Genomic DNA, 20,737 nt, shown 5'->3' with positions numbered 1-20,737 from the left:
GTATTTATGTGCCAAGAACTTGCTTGGAAATTTATATCTCCGTGTGTGACACTGTTTATTAATTTTTCTTATTTGCTCCCTTACATTTTTAATTAATGAAAGTTACGTTTATGGATTAATTCCATACGTGAAAATGGGACAAAATATTGTATTACATTGTTCTGGGTCGCTTCAGACATAATATTAACGGGAGCTAAAGGAACTGACATCTTTGGAGGCAGAGGAGTTTGTGTGTTGACTAGATTATTGGTACAAACATTCTACATTTAATTCACCGATATTGTATTGATATATGTATAATTTTATGAACAACCACTGTGGGCAATATGACAAATGAACAAAGAATTTTAAGTTTCATATAAACTTTATAGCTTATTTTCTGAGATTCATGATTTTGTCACACCACCTTTGCTTTTAACAGCCTCGTTTGTGATTCCGGCTGAACTGTTAAATGAGTCAGACCAGCAAGACACACTGTGCCACTGCTATTTAGACGACAGTGCATGTTACAAAGTACATGAATGTATGGAAAACTGACGTAGCAACAACAGAAAATGTCAAATTCGAGCACAATATCGGCTGTACTTCCAGTGGGACACAGTCACAAAAACATTAGTATGTGATACTAAGAAAATAAACAAATCCACTGAGGACTTTCCGGGTGTTAAAGACAAAGAATTTCTGTTTTCTTAAGACAAAACTATATTTGCATATTTATGTACATTTTCTTATTAATCACAATTTCTGTGCTTCACTGGTTCCTGCCTAGGCAGTATGTAAATTCCATAGCATTTTTTAACATTTAGGTGGTAACTTTTCGGTAGTTCATCTGTTATTAAAATGCTGCCATCTCTTAGTCTATAGTGGTATTGGCTCTGAGCACTATGGGACTTAACTTCTAAGGTCATCAGTCCCCTAGAACTTAGAACTAATTAAACCTAACTAACCTAAGGACATCACACACATCCATGCCCGAGGCAGGATTCGAACCTGCGGCCTTAGCGGTCGCTCGGTTCAAGACTGTATCGCCTAGAACCGCTCGACCGCCCCGGCCGGCCTATAGTGGTATTCAGTCCTGTCAGTTTCCACACTTAATTCCAATTCTTCCGACGCTATCACCAATATAGTTGTTTTCTTCGGAATATGCTCGGTCGGAGGCAAATTACGAAGCATTAATAGATAACAACTGTTGACCTATGACATTCTGGTCTCTCCACAACCCTTAAATATGACAAAAGTAAATAAAAAACATGCTTACACTAAAATTGTTCTTTTTCATTTGCGTGAGGAGACTTAGGCATGTTAGCAGCGATGAATTTTCAGTTACATTCGGGGCATTGTGAGGATTTATGACAGGAAAATACTGTCCCTCGCATTCTAGCTTAGTGGAAGAAAGTTGCAGAAATAAATCAGTTGCCATCATTTCACACAAAACGTTCCTGGTTTTGAACGTAGCGACTACGACTAAACAGAGAGCTTGAATCTCACTGTGGACAGAAACATGGATCCGTTTTTACTTTTTCTTATCCTTTGCTTCATCTCGTTCAGTAAATTAGTTCCTCAACTCCTTCAACAAATTAGTCCTACATACGATGAATGGAGAGTTAAAAGCTGAAGTGGGGTGACCATATAAAACAGACGCTTTCTCTAGCAGTTTGTCATCAGTATTGTAGTTGCACGGTAATAGATTTCTTTTCGTATGAATGCACAGTATGTTACACTTATTAACGTTCAGACTCTGTCTCCAGCTGTTTGTCATCAGTAGTGTAGCTGGACGGTAGTGGATTTCCTTTCCTATGAATGCACAGTATGTTACATTTATTTACGTTCAGGATCAACTGCCAGAGTCTGCAAAATTCATCAGTCCTATGCATGTCGTTCTGCAAATTCTTACTATCTTCTGGCGTTGCTGCTTTGGTATAAACAACTGCGTCATCTGTGAATAACCGCCGGCCGTTGTGGCCGTGCGGTTCTAGGCGCTTCAGTCTGGAACCGCGTGACCGCTACGGTCGCAGGTTCGAATCTTGCCTCTGGCATGGATGTGTGTGATGTCCTTAGGTTAGTTAGGTGTAAGTAGTTCTAAATTCTAGGGGACTGATGACCTGAGAAGTTAAGTCCCATAGTGCTCAGAGCCATTTGAACCATTTGAACAGCCTTATGTTCTCTGATACCTTCCTCTACGTTAACTGATTCGATACGTTCAGGCCTGTTTGTTGTCAGCAGGTCTAAGACGTTATCCTCACAAAGTTGGTTCTATTAACTATCTGCTCAAGGTAATTTTCGGACAAGACATCCAGAACAATGCCACACAATTCCCTGTCTCTGGCACCAGTTTTGATGGCACAACACTCCCAATCTATAATTGGCAAGTTGAAGTCACCCCCTATTACAACAGCATGATGAGGAAAATTACTAATGATATTCTGCAAGCTCTGTCTGAAGCACTCTACAACTACAGAGCCTGCTCCAGGTGGTATATAAAAGCATCCGATCACCATTTGTGACGTACCGCCGAATGTTGTCGCCAGTGGTCGGCGGAAGGTGCACGTGCCCGTCGACCTGGGACTGGATCGCAGCGACGCACGGATGCACGCCAAGACCGTAGGATCCTACACAGTGCCGTAGGGGACCGCACCGCCACTTCCCAGCAAATTAGAAACACTGTTGCTCCTGGGGTATCGGCGAGGACCATTCGCAACCGTCTCCATGAAGCTGGGCTACGGTCCCGCACACCGTTAGGCCGTCTTCCGCTCACGCCCCAACATCGTGCAGCCCGCCTCCAGTGGTGTCGCGACAGGCGTGAATGGAGGGACGAATGGAGACGTGTCGTCTTCAGCGATAAGAGTCGCTTCTGCCTTGGTGCCAATGATGGTCGTATGCGTGTTTGGCGCCGTGCAGGTGAGCGCCACAATCAGGACTGCATACGACCGAGGCACACAGGGCCAACACCCGGCATCATGGTGTGGGGAGCGATCTCCTACACTGGCCGTACACCTCTGGTGATCGTCGAAGGGACACTGAATAGTGCACGGTACATCCAAACCGTCATCGAACCCATCGCTCTACCATTCCTAGACCGGCAAAGGAACTTGCTGTTCCAATAGGACAATGCACGTCCGCATGTATCCCGTGCCACCCAACGTGCTCTAGAAGGTGTAAGTCAACTACCCTGGCCAGCAAGATCTCCGGATGTGTCCCCCATTGAGCATGTTTGGGACTGGATGAAGCGTCGTCTCACGCGGTCTGCACGTCCAGCACGAACGCTGGTCCAACTGAGGTGCCAGGTGGAAATGGCATGGCAAGCCGTTCCACAGGACTACATCCAGCATCTCTACGATCGTCTCCATGGGAGAATAGCAGCCTGCATTGCTGCGAAAGGTGGATATACACTGTACTAGTGCCGACATTGTGCATGCTCTGTTGCCTGTGTCTATGTGCCTGTGGTTCTGTCAGTGTGATCATGTGATGTATCTGACCCCAGGAATGTGCCAATAAAGTTTCCCCTTCCTGGGACAATGAATTCACGGTGTTCTTATTTCAATTTCCAGGAGTGTAGTATGAACTTCATCTTGTTCGGTAACTGGCGACTTTTTGCTGTCTGAAAACCGTCCTTTATAATCGGAGTGTTTATGTGAGTGATGTGTGTGTGTGTGTGTGTGTGTGTGAGAGAGAGAGAGAGAGAGAGAGAGAGAGAGAGAGAGAGAGAAAGAGTGTGTGTGTGTGTGTGTGTGTGTGTGTGTGTGTGTGTGTGTTTGGTGGAGGGTGGCACGTGTGTGGTTGGTCCATCATAAACAGACCACTTTTCAGACAAGAGGAATGTTTAAAGAATTAATAATCTCTATGAAATATTTGAGAATCCGGAAAATCAAACCTGAGTTCCATCACGTCGTATCGACACTCCACCTGGGAAAAAAAAAAAGAAACAAAAAAAATTGCCCATTGGTTCATTCCGCTTTTAGAAAGGGTGTGGGGCGACTGAGGTTTGAAACAACGGATTGCAGCTAAATATTTAGCCTCCGGATGAATACTTTATTTGCGGCATTTTTTAAAATTCAAGCACGCTACATGTTTCTGACTTCTGGCTCTTTCCGCTGAAAAAGACATCGGAAATAAAGCAGATGTGCCATACGAATGTTGCTGAACTATATTCCCTATATACCATCGACGATTATCTTTGTCGTATCAGTCTCATATGGTAGCATTTTCATCCGCTTCCCATGTTAGCTTGTTTCCTCTTAACGAATATATTTGGTTAGGAATTGGAATTCTGTGCTTTTTAATTTACGCAGAGTATGGTTTGCTGAACATTATACTACAAATAGTTTGACATACGCATACAATACCAAAATTACAGAAATCAGTCTATAAAAATTATTGAAATACGCAAATAAATTATATTTCTTATCATCTGTTAATTTTGGTCCTTTTGCTGGTAGCAATTTAACTTTCACATTTCAGTAATTAATAACACTTATTTTTTTACTGTTGGAGGAAGCCCCTATCATTAAAATTGTTATTTTCATTCCTGTGCTCTCATACGATGTACAATGCATTTGAACCAATTATTTTAGTTCCGGAGTCAGTTGTACCATAATTTTTGAAGAGCATCCACAATATGTTACTATATTCCAAAACTTTTGTCTTTTGCAGGAATCCAAACGAGCCACACCCTGTGACGAGCAACGAACCTGTAGTGTGGCCCAAGTACGACCGTGAAGGTCAAAGGTTTCTTCAGATAGGTAACCTCTGCACTTCCTTATTTCGTGAGAACTTTCCTAGCAGCCAAGTAATAACGAATTTAAACCAATATAGTTATTTAGGAACAACGCATATTACTGTATAGCTCCTGCGAACTTCTCCTGCAGTTTATCAGAATACTCTGGCAAAGATTAATGGCAGATCTATCGATGTAGTAATGTGGGTATTAGTAAATTTGCGATCAAGTTCAGTTAATCAAGTTCAGTTACCCAGTCGACTGCCTAATTAATGGCTTACCATGCTAATGGAAGTGTCTCGTATCGCTCGGAAATGATGCAATTTTAATGTCGTATGAGGAACATTTACCCACAGTTTTAATTTGCCAAGACGCCCTTTCACATATCAGGTACCTGGTAATAGCTAGAAACGTTTAGTCCATTAAATGCAACTGGTCTATAAGACAGTCTATTTCTGTTACTCACGACTCAGAATCAAATAAGAAGATTGTAAATTTGATATATAAAATGAATATTTTCATGAAATCTGTTCTCACAGCACCAATGCAGTAAAGGTATTTGGATCTCGCAGCCTGTTGGCTGAATATGATATTGCGATATAGCATTCATATTTAAAATGTACAGGGACGAACGTAAACAAACACAGCAAGCATTACGTGGGCTGTACTTAGTCATTCCGTTTGTAATTCTGATGTCTGCTCGTTACTAACACGAACACGATAGAGCTTCAGTCTCTTTCCACTCTTGTGATTACAGATTTATTTCCTTTTTCATGTTCTTTACAGTATAATCAATAGATATATTCGCTGAGTAGCTTCCCATGGCTTTGTTACAGTAAGGACACATATACATACCACAACCACTCACATTGTTTAAGAACTATTAATCTATTACATTAATTTATTAGTGAGATTTACAAGCTACTTGTGCTCATTACCGCACATTAAGGCACACAAATCATTTACATATCAGCTAAGTACATTCTATTTAATTTTATACTTCATGTAGGTTTTTCAGTAATCACGGAAATAACTGAATAATAGACTTGTTGGTTCAGAACAAACATTAGTTACATTTCTGATCACTGTTCAGCAACTGTGTTACATCAAGGAAATACTTTTTTTTAAATTTCAATATTTGTTGGCTGTTAATAAACACTGCTGAAACTAATAAGCAACACTGTGACGGATTTTGGGTTATATATATATATATATATATATATATATATATATATATATATATATATATATATATATATATATATATATAACTCTTTTAGAAAGCATTATATACTTTCTAAAAGAGCTTTAAATCTGAGAATGTAGCGTTTGAACAGAGGTATGCAATTTCTAATTCAGGTAATATAGGTAGCAATCTTGTGCTAAATACTTTGTAAGAGAACAAAACACTTCAGCAGAATGTAAAAAGTTGCATAGTCTTATGAGAAATCAATAAGATTTTTTCTCTAATGCCTCTACCTACACTTCATTACAATTTTGTATCACTAGTCAGTCCTTCTGACTTCATGAGTGTCGAATTTCTCTTCAGTCATTTGTTTCAATATTATTACAATGACCATTCACCAGTCAAAATTCATGAAAAAAATTAATTACAATGCTCACTTTATTTGTTCAAAATAAATTCGATTATTTCAGATATCGATATTTTGATGCATTTTTTTCTGAAACTCATAGACTTTCAGTTATTGATTTTTACAATAATAATTATTAATATTTTGTTGACAATATTTTTCAGGTAGTATTTTGCAGGAATGGAAATAATTGCTGTAAAGGAACACATCTGTAATATTTCAAGAGAGCAGAAGACTTTTATTGAAAGAGTTAGTTGGTAATACAATCAGTGAAAAGTTCATTCTCTACAACTCAATAGAAGCATAATGTTACACAAATAACGCCTGTGACTGTAAACACATATCAGATATTTTCTGTGCAGTTAATGAGTAAATGAGATGTTCAGCAATGACTATAATTACTTCCCAGAGTTGTGTTGTTTCTATCATATGGAATCTGCAGAAAATTTTCGAATTGGTTCTTTGTCAGCTGGCATGCATACTGTAGGCATGGAGCTGTATATAGGTAAGCAGAGCGTGGTCAGGTGCAATGGTTTATGACTCTGATCCAAACAAACCACAACTGTCATCGTTATCTGTCCTCCTCCCTCCCTCCCCCACCTTTGTGGCCATTTCACCACATTGTTCATCATTTAGGACGCTGTGATGCTATCCTACTAGTTATGGACAAATATTGGGGTTTATTTAGGACATAATTTATTATCCTATTAATTATCCTTACCACTATAGTTTATGATCTGAGATGGCTGCCTATATATTTATGTTACCCATATCTTTCTCACTACAGTTTTTGACCCACTATGGCTGCCAGATGTTTTCCATGTTAGTCTTACCTAAATAAGTATAATTTCTGACCCAATATGACTGCCACATGTTTCGAAGATAGCCTTATCTTAATGGTATCGTGATGGTACAATCAGGTGCGGCTGCTCAAGAAAAGGTAGCCCTATGTCATTCCAACAGTCATAGCCCTGTGTAATAACAACAGGTAATTTAAAGAATGGAAGACAGTTTTGACGTTAAAAACAACTAAAGTATTATTGTAACTTCTTAGTGTAACAAGATTTTTTTAAAGATGTACCCACTGTAAGGACTTCGATATAAGACCTTCATCTAAAGACACATGTAGATTATAGCTAATATGAGGCTTTTAATGTTTAAATAATTACCACTGTGTGTCTATTGTAGGAGAGAAAGAGACGGGTACGCTTGCCTATTAAAACAAATACTGCTTCGGGCTCAAAGCAATAAAACACTTCCGCGTAGAGTCGTATTCTGCGCCATTCAGCCTCCAGCTAGCTAAAGCACTCGATGGCCGCCGCCTCCGCCGCTTTTGGTAAAGTCGGAGGTCCAGATTGGAATGACTTCCAACAGCACTGCGTGAACCTGGGGGAACTACCGGCTGTGCACCTGCATAAAAAGTCCTAAGTCTTTTCATCTTTCCTCTGTTTAAGTACACATATGTGGTGTCATCTCCCTGTTATATCTAGCATTTACGTTAAAACCCAACAGCTTCTCTTGCATACTCTGATAACTTCTGTCCATACTGCTTTCTCTAAGTCTACCTAGTAATCAGTGTAGTATTACTAAAGTGGTAATTATAAAGGTTTCTGACAGATCTTTGCACATATGTCATCTCTCTCTTATGTTATAGTGTCAGAAAGAGAGTAAGGACGGTGCACATGCTGGACAGACGATGTGCGGAACAACAGCAAGCACTCAAGAACGTAAGAAGAGAAACAAATAGGATTTTGAGACCAGAAAAAAGAAACTTCATGCACAATATGACAGATGAAATCGAAAAGGGAAACACAATATCAGACGACAGGAAAATGTTTCAGATGTTGAAACATGTGAGGAATGGTCACAGAAACGAAGCTTTAGTTGTAAATGATTGGGATGGAAATATGCTACCAGACAAGAAAAGAATTCTGAATAGGTGGAGAGAATATGTTTAAGAGCTATTAAATGCTGAAGATCCAGAGAGTGGCTTTCCAAATGAGAATAATGCAGAAGGTAAAGGAAAAGCCGCAAACATTCAAGTGACTCATCAAGATGTACAAAGAGCAATGAGGAAACTAAAGAATAATAAGAAACCAGGAGATGATAGAAAAACGGCAGAGATGCTGAAGGCAGGGGGAGAAACACTTCCGGAAGAGCTATACAATCTCATAAAAGAAATATGGAAAAAAGAGGAAATCTCAGAAGAGTGGAAATCAGCCCTCATTATCCCCCTGTATAAAAAGAACATTAATAGTAATTCTAACTACTACAGAGGCATTTCTCTCTTAAGTGTACCTTATAAAGTTCCGTCTTTAACAATACTTGAAAAAGTTAAGCCATTTGCAAAAGATATTGTAGGAGAGCACCAGGAAGCTTCCAGGAAGAACGATCGACCATCGATCAAATTTTCACCGTGAGGCAAATCTGGAAAAAGTGCTAGGAATTCTGCCGTCAGTTTCTAGTGACGTTTGTGGTCTTCTCAAAGGCTTATGACAGTATCTACGGATAAAATATGTACAAATCCTGAGAGAGCTTGGTATACCAATGAACTTAATAAATATTGTCAAGGTGTGCACAGCGAAGACAATAGCCAAAGTCAAATATCAAGGGTATCTGTCTGGGAAATTCCATACCTGAATGGGTGTGAAACACGGTGAAGTTTATTTCACCACTGTTACTTAATCTGGTGTACGCCCCGGTAGCTGAGTGGTCAGCGCGACACACTGTCAATCCAAAGGGCCCGGGTTCGATTCCCGGCTGGGTCGGAGATTTTCTCTACTCAGGGACTGGGTGTTGTGTTGTCCTAATCATCATCATTTCATCCCAATCGACGCGCAAGTCGTCGAAGTGGCGTCAAATCGAAAGACTTGCATCAGGCGAACCGTCTACCCGACGGGAGGCCCTCGTCACACGACATTTCATTTCATTTTCACTTTATCTGGTCCTAGTGAAAGCAATCCGAGAAATGAAAAGAGAAAACAAAGGGGTGACGCCAAATGGTAGGACCGATATATTGGGTTATGCAGACGACATCGCAGTTCTAGCAGAATCAGAGGAAGAGATGGCAGAAACTATGGAGGACCTAGCGCAAAATGGAAGTAAGATCGGTTCGGATTAGTGCGGGAAAGACCGAGGTAATGGAGGTATCAAGCGAAGGTACTGATACGCAAATTTTGCTACAGTGGGAAATTTTAAGTGCCTTGTTACATGGTTCTACAGACAAAATAATTTAAAACAAGAAATAAACAAACGTATTGTGAACGGGTCTAAAACTTTTCTCACTCTAAAGCAGATAATTTTATCAAAGAATCTGTAAATTAAGACCAAACTTAATGTCGTGTTAGAGCCAGTATTGTTGTATGGGACAGAAACCCAAAGCACAACAAAGAAGGATGAAGAAAACTTGTTGGTCTTCCACAGAAAAACTATGAGAAAGATCTTTGGACCTGTCCAAAAAGGGATCTCGTGGAGATGTAGAAAAAACCAAGAACTGTATGAGCTGAGGAGGAAACCGAACATCGTTCAGAAACTGAAAGCGTGGAGAATAAGTTTGGCAGGCCACATTGCTAGGAGACCAGACACCTCTCGGGCAAGAGCCATACTTATGGAAAATCCTGATGGTACCCGTCCAATCGGAAGACCCAGGAAGCGGTAGGAGGATGAGCTACAGAAAGACCTTTGCTAGCTAGGAGTCGGTGACAACTGAAACCAAAGTGGACAAGATCGCCATCTATGGAGGAGCATTGTGAGCTCGGCACATGATCTATAGGGTCCTCGATCGCCGATTTCATGATGATGATGATTAGAAACAAAGTTAGTTTATAAACAAATTCATTGCTTACATTTATCTCCAAAGATGGAACCTCTGCTACATCTGTCATTTAACCCCCATCAGTGTCCCATTTGTGAATAGCACATGAAAAGAATGGTTATTGGTAAACCTCTGTGTCAGATCCAATTTCTCGAATTTTCTCTTTGGGATAATTTCACAGGATGTATGTGGGAGGAAGTAATACGTTACCCTATTCTTCCTGGACTCAGCTCTCTAAGATTTTTTTCAACAATAAACCTCTCCATGATGCAGAGTGCCTCTCTTGTAGTGTGTATTACTAGAGCTTGTTTAATGTCCTTAACAATCGCGTGCCTGCCAGTACACAATGGATCTTGTCTACCTGTTTTACGAGGGTCACTCCAAAAGAAATGCACACTATTTTTTTCTTAAATCCATCTTTTATTCTACTTGTTTGAAAGTTTTCAAGTGTGTTGATACATCCTTTAGGAACAATAATTTCATTGCTCTCCATAATTTCCAATCCTCTAAACTGCCTTACGCCATCTTAGAATCAGCGCCTACATACCCGCATGGTAAAATTCTGGACCAACCTGTTGGAGCCACTGTTTGGCAGCGTGTACAAGGGAGTCATCATCTTCAAACCTTGTTCCACGAAGAGAGTCTTACAGTTTCCCAAAGAGATGATAGTCACATGGAGCCAGGTCAGGGCTATACGGCGGGTGTTTCAATGTTGTCCATCCGAGTTTTGTGATCGCTTCCATGGTTTTTTGACTGACATGTGGCAGTGCATTGTCGTGCAACAGCAAAACGTCCCGGTATTGTCGATGTGGTCGAACACGACTCAGTCGAGCTTGAAGTTTATTCATTGTCGTCACATATGCATCAGAATTTATGGTGGTTCCACTTGGCAGTGTGCAGTACGAGGCCTGCCGCTGCGAGGGCAATCCTCAATATTGCCGTGCCCGCTTTCATCACGTAACCTGCTTGCCCACCGACTAACTGTTCTGCGATCGATAGCAGCATCTCCATACACATTTTTCAACCTCTTGTGGATGTTTCCAACTGTCTTGTTTTCACAACACAGGAACTCTATGGCAGCACGTGGCTTCTGACGAAAGTCAAGTGTAGCAGTCATATTGAAGACATGCTGTGACGCCGCCCCTCCCGGGAATAGGTTGAACGAAGTTTTAAAACAAGCTGAAAGGATGTATCTACACACTGTAAAACTTTCACATACACAGAATGAAAACTATATTTTTACAAAAATAGTGTGCATTTCTTTTGGAGTGACCTCGTATTAATGCGGCCTGGTAAGGAACTCAGAGTCTGAGGCTGACAAATCACACTCTGCCCTCTGTCGAACTAGCGTTTTGTAAGCCACTGCTTTAGTGGATGGATTACATTTTCTTAATATTCATCCAATGAATCGGAGCCTGACTTTTGCTTGCTTATTACTGTTATCAGTGATCTTTTGTCAGTAGTGGAATAACAAAGCGTTTGGTCTCCTCGCCTACTTACGTGCACTCCGTTACATTTACTTTTGTCCAGGTCCAACTCCCAGTCCCTGCAGCAATCAGTGAACTGAAAGTCTTCCTGCAATTCTCTACAGTTTTCCAATGTTACTATCTTCCAATAGACAACCACATCGCCTGTTACCACTTGCATGGAGCTTCCATCATTATTCACCAGCTCATTTACAGCGGTATGGCTGTTTTGTGGGTCAGCCATAACCAATCAGTAGTGATTTAGCCAGTTATAGTGTCAATGTCTCCCCAAATCCAAGTCCGGTGACTCCTGTGGTCTGAGGATGTCAATGTCTCCCCATATCCAAGTCCGGTGACTCCTGTGGTCTGAGGATGTCAATGTCTCCCCATATCCAAGTCCGGTGACTCCTGTGGGCTGAGGATGACACGGCGGCCCGACGGTACCGTTGGGCCATCTTGGCCAGTTCGGGTGGAGTTCAGTCTTTAGTCTCAATATGTGATCGATGCGTATTTATTTTACTCCTATAGAACAAATAACTTACAGCAGTAGCACCAACTGTATTTCATATTCGAAATATTATCTGTTTTTATAAATAATAACAATACAGACATTAAATTTTGATGTAATTTCAATTTTTTTCTTCTTCAGCAGAGATCTGCAGTCAAACTGCAACTCATGTTTTTTGTGTACACATGTTATTACTCTCCTCCCCATAATACCTTCTTAGGGAAGAAATTCAGCAGTATACATGCATTAAAGTGACGTCACGTCCCGCAATATTGTAGCTTGACAGCTATATTGCATCATTCTGTGGTAAAACGATACATACTGCAAAACTCCACTCTATTTACGACATTTTTAATGATTGTGATTACATACAGGAATCACTGACGACTAGTGAAGTGTCTGTGGATGATAAATTTATTACAAAAACGTGCTATATGTAGTACTGTGTCACAGATCCATGTTCTGTTCTATGTAACAGTTTAAGGAAAGCTTGTACAGCAGAAGGCCTTTTCCATACAAGAATCCAAGGAAGCTATTCCGCACTTTATTATTTACGTGGCATAGCCCCTCTGCCACTGATTCCATTTCTTATAAAAGCAGTAATGAAACCATTGTTATAGAATGAGGAAGATCATGACTTTTTTTAAAGTCTGGGAATTCGCCATTGCTGTATAGTGTCCTTATAACATAGTGACGCAGCTGTAATTTGCAATGGATACAGCATTCTGCTACATATCCCTAAGGTGTTTGAACCATGGTTATTCCGCCTGCGGAGGAGTTTGTTACAATTTTTGCCATGTTGTTGTTGTGGTCTTCAGTGTTGAGACTGGTTTGATGCAGCTCTCCATGCTACTCTATCCTGTGCAAGATTCTTCATCCCCCAGTACCTACTGCAACCTACATCCTTCTGAATCTGCTTCGTGTCGTCATCTCTTGGTCTCCCTCTAAGATTTTTACCCTCCACGCTGCCCTCCAATACTAAAGTGGTGATCCCTTGATGCCTCAGAACATGTCCTACCAACCGATCCCTTCTTCTGGTCAAGTTGTGCCACAAACTTCTCTTCTCCCCAATCCTATTCAATACTCCCTCGTTAGTTATGTGATCTACCCCCTCTAATCTTCAGCATTTTTCTGTAGCACCACATTTCAAAAGCTTCTATTCTCTTCCTGTCCAAACTATTTATCGTCTATGTGTCACTTCCATACATGGCTACACTCCATACAAATACTTTCAGAAATCACTTCCTGACACTTTAATCTAAACTCGATGTAAACAAATTCCTCTTCTTCTGAAACGCTTTCCTTGCCATTGCCAGTCTACATTTTATATCCTCTCTACTTCGACCATCATCAGTTATTCTGCTCCCCAAATAGCAAAACTCCTTTACTACTTTAAGTGTCTCATTTCCTAATCTAGTTCCCTCAGTATCACCTGACTTAATTCGACTACATTCCATGATCCTCGTTTTGCTTTTGTTGATGTTCATCTTATATCCTCCTTTAAAGACACTATCCATTCCGTTCAAGTGCTCTTCCAAGTTCTGTGCTGTCTCTGACAGAATTACGATGTCATCGGCGAACCTCAAAGTTTTCATTTCTTCTCCATCGATTTTAATACTTAATCAAAATTTTTCTTTTGTTTCCTTCACTGCTTGCTCAATATACTGATTGAATAACATCGGGGGGAATCTACAACCCTGACTCACTCCCTTCCCAACCACTGCTTCCCTTTTCTGTCCCTCGAATCTTATAACTGCCATCTGGTTTCTGTACACATTGTAAATAGCCTTTCGCTCCCTGTATTTTACCCCTGCCACCTTCAGAATTTGAAAGCGAGTATTCCAGTCAACATTGTCAAAAGCTTTCTCTAAGTCTACAAATGCTAGAAATGTAGGTTTGCCCTTCCTTAATCTAGCTTCTAAGATAAGTCGTAGGGTCAGTATTGCCTCACGTGTTCCAACATTTCTACGGAATCCATAACGATCTTTCAGTGCTCTCTCAAACTCTTCAAGCAGTATCTTATCTCCCATTTCATCTTCATCTACATCCTCTTCCATTTCCATAATATTGTCCTCAAATACACCGCTCTTGTATAGACCCTTCTTTGCTTAGAACTGGGTATCCATCTGAGCTCTTGACGTTGATACAAGTGGTTCTCTTATCTCCAAAGGTATCTTTAATTTTCCTGTAGGCAGTATCTATCTTGCCCTTAGTGAGATAAGCCTCTACATCCTTACATTTGTCCTCTAGCCATCCCTGCTTAGCCATTTTGCACTCCCTGTCGATCTCATTTTTGAGATGTCTGTATTTCTTTTTGCCTGCTTCATTTACTGCATTTTTATATTTTCTCTTTTCATCCGTTAAATTCAATATTTCTTCTGTTACCCAAGGATTTCTACTAGCCCTCGTCTTTTTACCTACTTGATCCTCTGCTGCCTTCACTACTTCATCCCTCAAAGCTACCCATTCTGGTTCTACTGTATTTCTTTCCCCCATTCCTATCAATTTCTGCCTTATGCTCTCCCTGAAACTCTGTACAACCTCTGGTTCTTTTAGTTTATCCAGGTCCCATCTCCTTAAATTTCCAACTTTTTGCAGTTTCTTCAGTTTTAATCTACAGTTCATAACCAATAGATTGTGGTCAGAGTCCACATCTGCCACTGGAAATGCCTTACAATTTAAAACCTGGTTCCTAAATCTCTGTCTATCTGCAACGTGTCAGTATCTCCAGGCTTCTTCAATGTATACAGCCTTCTTTTATGTTTCTTGAACCAAGTGTTAGCTATGATTAAGTTGTGCTCTGTCCAAAATTCTATCAGGCGGCTTCCTCTTTCATTTCTTTGCCCCAGTCCATATTCATTTACTACAATTCCTTCTCTCCCTTTTCCTACTACCTAATTCCAGTCACCCATGACTATTAAATTTTCGTCACCCTTCACTATCTGAATAATTTCTTTTATTTGATCATACATTTCTTCAATTTCTTCTTCATCTGCAGAGCTAGTTGGCATATAAACTTGTACTACTGTAGTAGCCGTGGACTTTGTGTCAATCTTGGCCACAATAATGCGTTCACTGTGCTGTTTGTAGTAGCTTACCCGCATTCCTACTTTTCTATTCATTATTAAACCTACGCCTGCATTACCCCTATTTGATTTTGTGTTTATAACCCTGTAGTCACCTGACCAGAGGTCTTGTTCCTCCTGCCACCGGACTTCACTAATTCCCACTGTATCTAATTTTAACCTGTCCATTTCCCTTTTTAAATTTTCTAACCTACCAGCCCGATTAAGGAATCTGACATTCCACGCTCCGATCCGTAGAATGCCAGTTTTCTTTCTCCTGATAACGACATCCTCTTGAGTAGTCCGCGCCCGGAGATCCGAATGGGGGACTATTTTACCTCTGGAATATTTTACCCAAGAGGACGCCATCATCATTTAATCATACAGTAAAGCTTCATGCCCTCGGGAAAAATTACGGCCGTAGTTTCCCCTTGCTTTCAGCCGTTCGCAGTACCAGCACAGCAAGGCCGTTTTGGTTATTGTTATAAGGTCAGATCAGTCAATCATCCAGACTGTTGCCCTGCAACTACTGAAAAGGCTGCTGCCCGTCTTCAGCAACCACAGGTTTGTCTGGCCTCTCAACAGATACCCGTCCGTTGTGGTTGCACCTACGGTACTGCTATCTGTATCACTGAGGAACACAAGCCTCCCCACCAAAGGCAAGGTCCATGGCTCATGGGGGTAGGATATTTTCCGTAACATAGCGAAATGTGGAGAAAATTTCCACAGTCTTGTTTGCTTACCTTAAGCAAGACTACTCTCGGGAATCCTAAAAGAATCTATTACACGAACCAATTTAACATAAAATTCCATTCTTTCAATTCTAAGCCACAAAGAAAAATATTTCAATGTATAATTCTGACATCTTAATAGTTCACTGTTAAGTTCTTTACTTTTACAAAATATGGAGGGAATTTCTAACATTTATTATTTAAATTAAAGTTTCCCAGCTTTTGCTACAAATTCCTATTACTTCCTTTCAGTAATGTTTTTTCAAATAGTGTATCTACAAATCAGTGTTAGCTTACCAAAAGCATGAGTTTTAAGTAATTCTGACTTATGGATATGAACAACGAAATATAGCTGTTATGTTAAGGAGGGTTTGTGTGGTAACAGAACGGAATATTTTCCATGCCCTGCATTCTACTGCAGTTTCATGTCATCAGGCCACGCTGCATATCTGTTGGTAACATTCTAAATATTCATGGTGGTGTCTGTTTGTTCTATATCGTGTCTCCCTACCACTTTCGCGCAACGACGCTCTGAGTGTGTTTTTTAGGGAATTAATTAGTTTGAACCTGGGACCTGTTGCTGGTAAGGAGACGCCAGACCACACATGACATGTAGAATTCAGAAGAGTTCAGTGAGACTAGCGATGATATAACCAAATACGTAATGACCTCAGCGACAGCTCCACTGCACTTCCTGTAAATGAATCTTAATACTAACTAAATTTAGTGGAAGAGGTTCAAGGCTTTCCTATTTTTAGTTAGCTGGTAAAATAACGTCGAAAAAGCAGTTACGTTTACCATTGGAAATTTATTCTAATCACAAAACATCGTTTATAAATTGCACTATTGATAAAAGGATGGTAAAAACCAACTGCGTTCAACAAAAATGTGAACGAATATTCCCTGAGTGGGTTTCCAAGTTCTACAATGGATCGAAGGATGACCTATGCCATATCACATCTATAATCTAGGTTTAAATTAATTTTCATAAAAGAGAAAACTATAAAAATGGTCTACAGTGACCCTCAATTATCTTTAATTACTTATCTAACTTGTCGTAAATTACAGTGGCTGATGTGGCTTCTCAATAATTATATAACAGAGAAATCATAGAGTTTCAGATTTTTACTTCAAGTGGCAAATGTGAACACCATGAGCTTTAATTTACGATCGACACTAGTATTTCGCAAAAAAGGAGGTGTAACTTCTGCATTTCTGAGTGAAGCCTTATGCGCTCAAAAATGCGGCATCGCGTGCGCTCATTACCTTGTCGGTGTTTAGGCAGCGTCACAGCGACGGCGGGCAGCACAGCTCCGCTCACATCGCCATCTCGGAAGCAACTCTCCTGCCTAACTTGTCCTTACTACAATTTACCGAAGTTGGTTTAAAAAAACTATCTGGCTGTGTTTTCATCTGACCAGTCAGGGTCTAAATGTTAACCTTAAGCTCCGCCTACAAAACTTCTGTCTATCCTATGAGAAACGTTATACTTTTCGTGGTGGGGCAATATTTTTAAAGTTTGCAACGTAACAGAGACGCGAAAAAGTCTCACGCTAAAACCTGCAGCTGGTGTGGTCCTTTTAGCGTTATCGTGAGATCTATACTGTTCTTGTGGAGTTCTCTGTCTTTTAACATGGGCTGAGTGGTGGTCCAAATGTAACAGACACACGAAAAGGCTCACGCTAAAACTTGCGGGTGGTAGTGGCCCTTTTTGTGTTATCGTAAGATCTATAGTGTTTTTCTGGAGGGCTCTAGCTTTTAACACGGGCTGGGGGCTGGTCCTTGACGTAACAGAGACGCGAAAAAGTCTCACGCTAAAACGTGCAGGTGGTAGTCTTAGAGGTAGGCTGGCGACGTGGGTGTCAAGTCCGTCCCTTATCGTAGGGACTTCTATCTTAACACGGTTCTGCTCTCGGCTTCTGTTATCGTTTCTCCCCTCGGAACTGCGTCGGTCTCACGGTCTCTTCGACGTAGAGTGGTATTGAGCAGACCCTTGTATGACAATTCTACGTTTTGGCACTGAAATCAAGGTTATTTAGTATTGGTCAGCTTTTTCCGGAGGAGGTATTAAAGTCACAACGTAATCATACGTATCATATTACGAATTGACCTATCTAAATATTATCTGTATCAACATAGAATGTTGATAAACTTTGTCTAATTTAATGAAACTGATCCTTAGAGCACATAAATTATAGAGTATGTTACTAACTCCAACATAGGAGGTGCGACAGTGTACATCTAATGCAACGTAAGCCTTGGAAAAACAGACATAATGTCTTGTGGGATAACAGCAATCAGTGATTTTATAATGTTACTTAAAATCCGTCTTGATTGCAAATTTTTTATTCATATGACCGGTTTCGGTTCATTCAGAACCATCTTCAGATCTGTAAAAATAATGATACTAATTTACTATTTCACGAAAGCAAATCTTTTTCGTCCTGTCTAATCAACATCAAATGTACCAGAACGTACCTGATATTTCAGTTACAGGAGTAACCCGTCCAAATCCCGGAACTTTCACATGCTACGTCACATGAAATTGGTTGGCGGAGTGCAAGTCATTTATATTAATTATAACACTATTACCGACAGGTGGCGTCTGGTACATTTGTTACATTCCATTTGCACATACTGTACTCAGTTTATATTAAAAATACTTAATTAAAATATGTAGATGTCAAGGTTAAAATCTGTACTTGTCAGAATTAAAGTAACAGTAAAATTATCATTTCTATACGATCTAAAAAACATAGGCCGATTTTTATATCTATGGTGCTGGTGTGAACTTGCTTTCCTCTACGGTCTGCTTCCGTATTTCCCGCCATTTCGGTGTTGTGCCGCGGTCCGCTCCGTCGTCTGATGTCCATCGCCGCGGGCAAGAGGGCCGCACAGGAGGGCCCCGTCAACGACGCCAGGCACTGCACGCGTCTTCCGGCTTCTCCACCGCGCACCATCTCTCATCCCTTGGGCTGGATCTCCACACGCAACAGTTGTCATCTTAGGAGGTCGTCATAAATGCTAAAATAGGCGTTATGATTGAATTAGCTTTGCTCGTTGAGGATTAAATCCGGATCTTTATTTTTGTGGGTGAATATTTCAATTTCTTCCAAAATGTTAAGAAACCGTCGCTTATGAGCTCTATGCAGGATGTCTAAATTGCGTTCAATGTTGGTGACTGAGTGCTTTGTCGCAGCCATATGCGCCCCAGAAGCTGTTTTGTTTTGAGAGTAGGTGTTCTCCCTGAATCTGGTTTCAAAGTTCCTACCAGTCTGCCTTATATATTGTTTACAGCAGTCATTACATTTGATCTTATATACACCTGAATCCTGAAATTTATTCATACTATTTCATATTCTATGCCGGAGCTTCAATTTTAGGGAATCTAATTTTCGGGTGTTGAGAGCTCATTTTTTGTGCTAAGTTTTCGATATCGTTTTATCTCCTTTGTATAATAAAATGGAGTCGTCAACAAATTGTATATTACAGGAAATATTTTGACGACTCCATTTTATTATACAAAGGAGATAAAAATGATATAGAAAACTTAGCACAAAAAATGTGCTCTCAACACCCAAAAATTAGATTCACTATGGAATTTGAAGAAAACAACCGTATAGATTACTTAGATTTAACACTAATAAAGAAATATGGGAAGCATGAATTTAGCTTATTCAGAAAACCTACGTGTACAGATCTAGTTATCAATGAGCCCTCTTGTCACCCACCGCGATACAAATGGGCATATTTTACTTCGATGGTGTACAGGCTACTAAGATTGCCACTAAGCCAACAGGAAATAGCAAAGGAGTTAAGTGTTTTAAAACAAGTGGCCGTAGCGAACGGATATACGTGTAAGCAGGTGATGAATATTTATATGAAGATAAAGAAGAGGCAAATGGAACAAATAGATGGAAGTCAGGTCGCAGTCGCAAGTCGCAGGAACAACAAGAAAAAATATGTAGCTCTCACTTACAATGGTAGAATTTCAGATAACATTGAAAGATGCTTTCGTAAATTCGACGTTAAAATAGGGTTCCGAACAAATAATACGTTAAAATTGAAGCTCCGGCATAGAATATGTAATAGTATAAATAAATTTCAGGGTTCAGGTGTATATAAGACCAAATGTAATAACTGCTGTAAACAATATATAGGGCAGACTGGTAGGAACTTTGAAACCAGATTCAGGGAGCACACCTACTCGCAAAACAAAACAGTTTTTGGGGAGCATATGGCTGCGACAATGCACTCAATCACGAACATTGAATACAATTTAGACATCCTGCATAGAGCTCATAAGCGACGGTTTCTTAACATTTTGGAAGAAATTGAAATATTCACCCACAAAAATAAAGATCCGGATTTAATCCTCAACGAGCAAAGCTAATTCAATCATAACGCCTATTTTAGCATTTATGACGACCTCCTAAGATGACAACTGTTGCGTGTGGAGATCCAGCCCAAGGGATGAGAGATGGTGCGCGGTGGAGAAGCCGGAAGACGCGTGCAGTGCCTGGCGTCGTTGACGGGGCCCTCCTGTGCGGCCCTCTTGCCCGCGGCGATGGACATCAGACGACGGAGCGGACCGCGGCACAACACCGAAATGGCGGGAAATACGGAAGCAGACCGTAGAGGAAAGCAAGTTCACACCAGCACCATAGATATAAAAATCGGCCTATGTTTTTTAGATCGTATAGAAATGATAATTTTACTGTTACTTTAATTCTGACAAGTACAGATTTTAACCTTGACATCTACATATTTTAATTAAGTATTTTTAATATAAACTGAGTACAGTATGTGCAAATGGAATGTAACAAATGTACCAGACGCCACCTGTC

At 40.4% G+C, this 20,737-nt stretch overlaps 1 protein-coding gene across 1 annotated transcript in view; it reads left to right on the top strand.

Annotated features, from left to right (window-relative positions):
- The window catches only part of LOC126336041 (uncharacterized), a 417,766-nt gene that overhangs the window by 341,148 nt on the left and 55,881 nt on the right, over positions 1-20,737 (top strand). Inside the window, exon 8 of the mRNA XM_049999520.1 lies at positions 4,651-4,739. Within this exon, the coding sequence (XP_049855477.1) occupies positions 4,651-4,739 (89 nt within the window). The remainder of the gene's footprint in view (positions 1-4,650; positions 4,740-20,737) is intronic.

This window comes from Schistocerca gregaria, chromosome 2 (assembly GCF_023897955.1).
Source record: "Schistocerca gregaria isolate iqSchGreg1 chromosome 2, iqSchGreg1.2, whole genome shotgun sequence".
In the NCBI taxonomy this organism is placed as follows: domain Eukaryota; kingdom Metazoa; phylum Arthropoda; class Insecta; order Orthoptera; family Acrididae; genus Schistocerca; species Schistocerca gregaria.
This window is presented reverse-complemented; position numbering and strand designations above follow the sequence as displayed.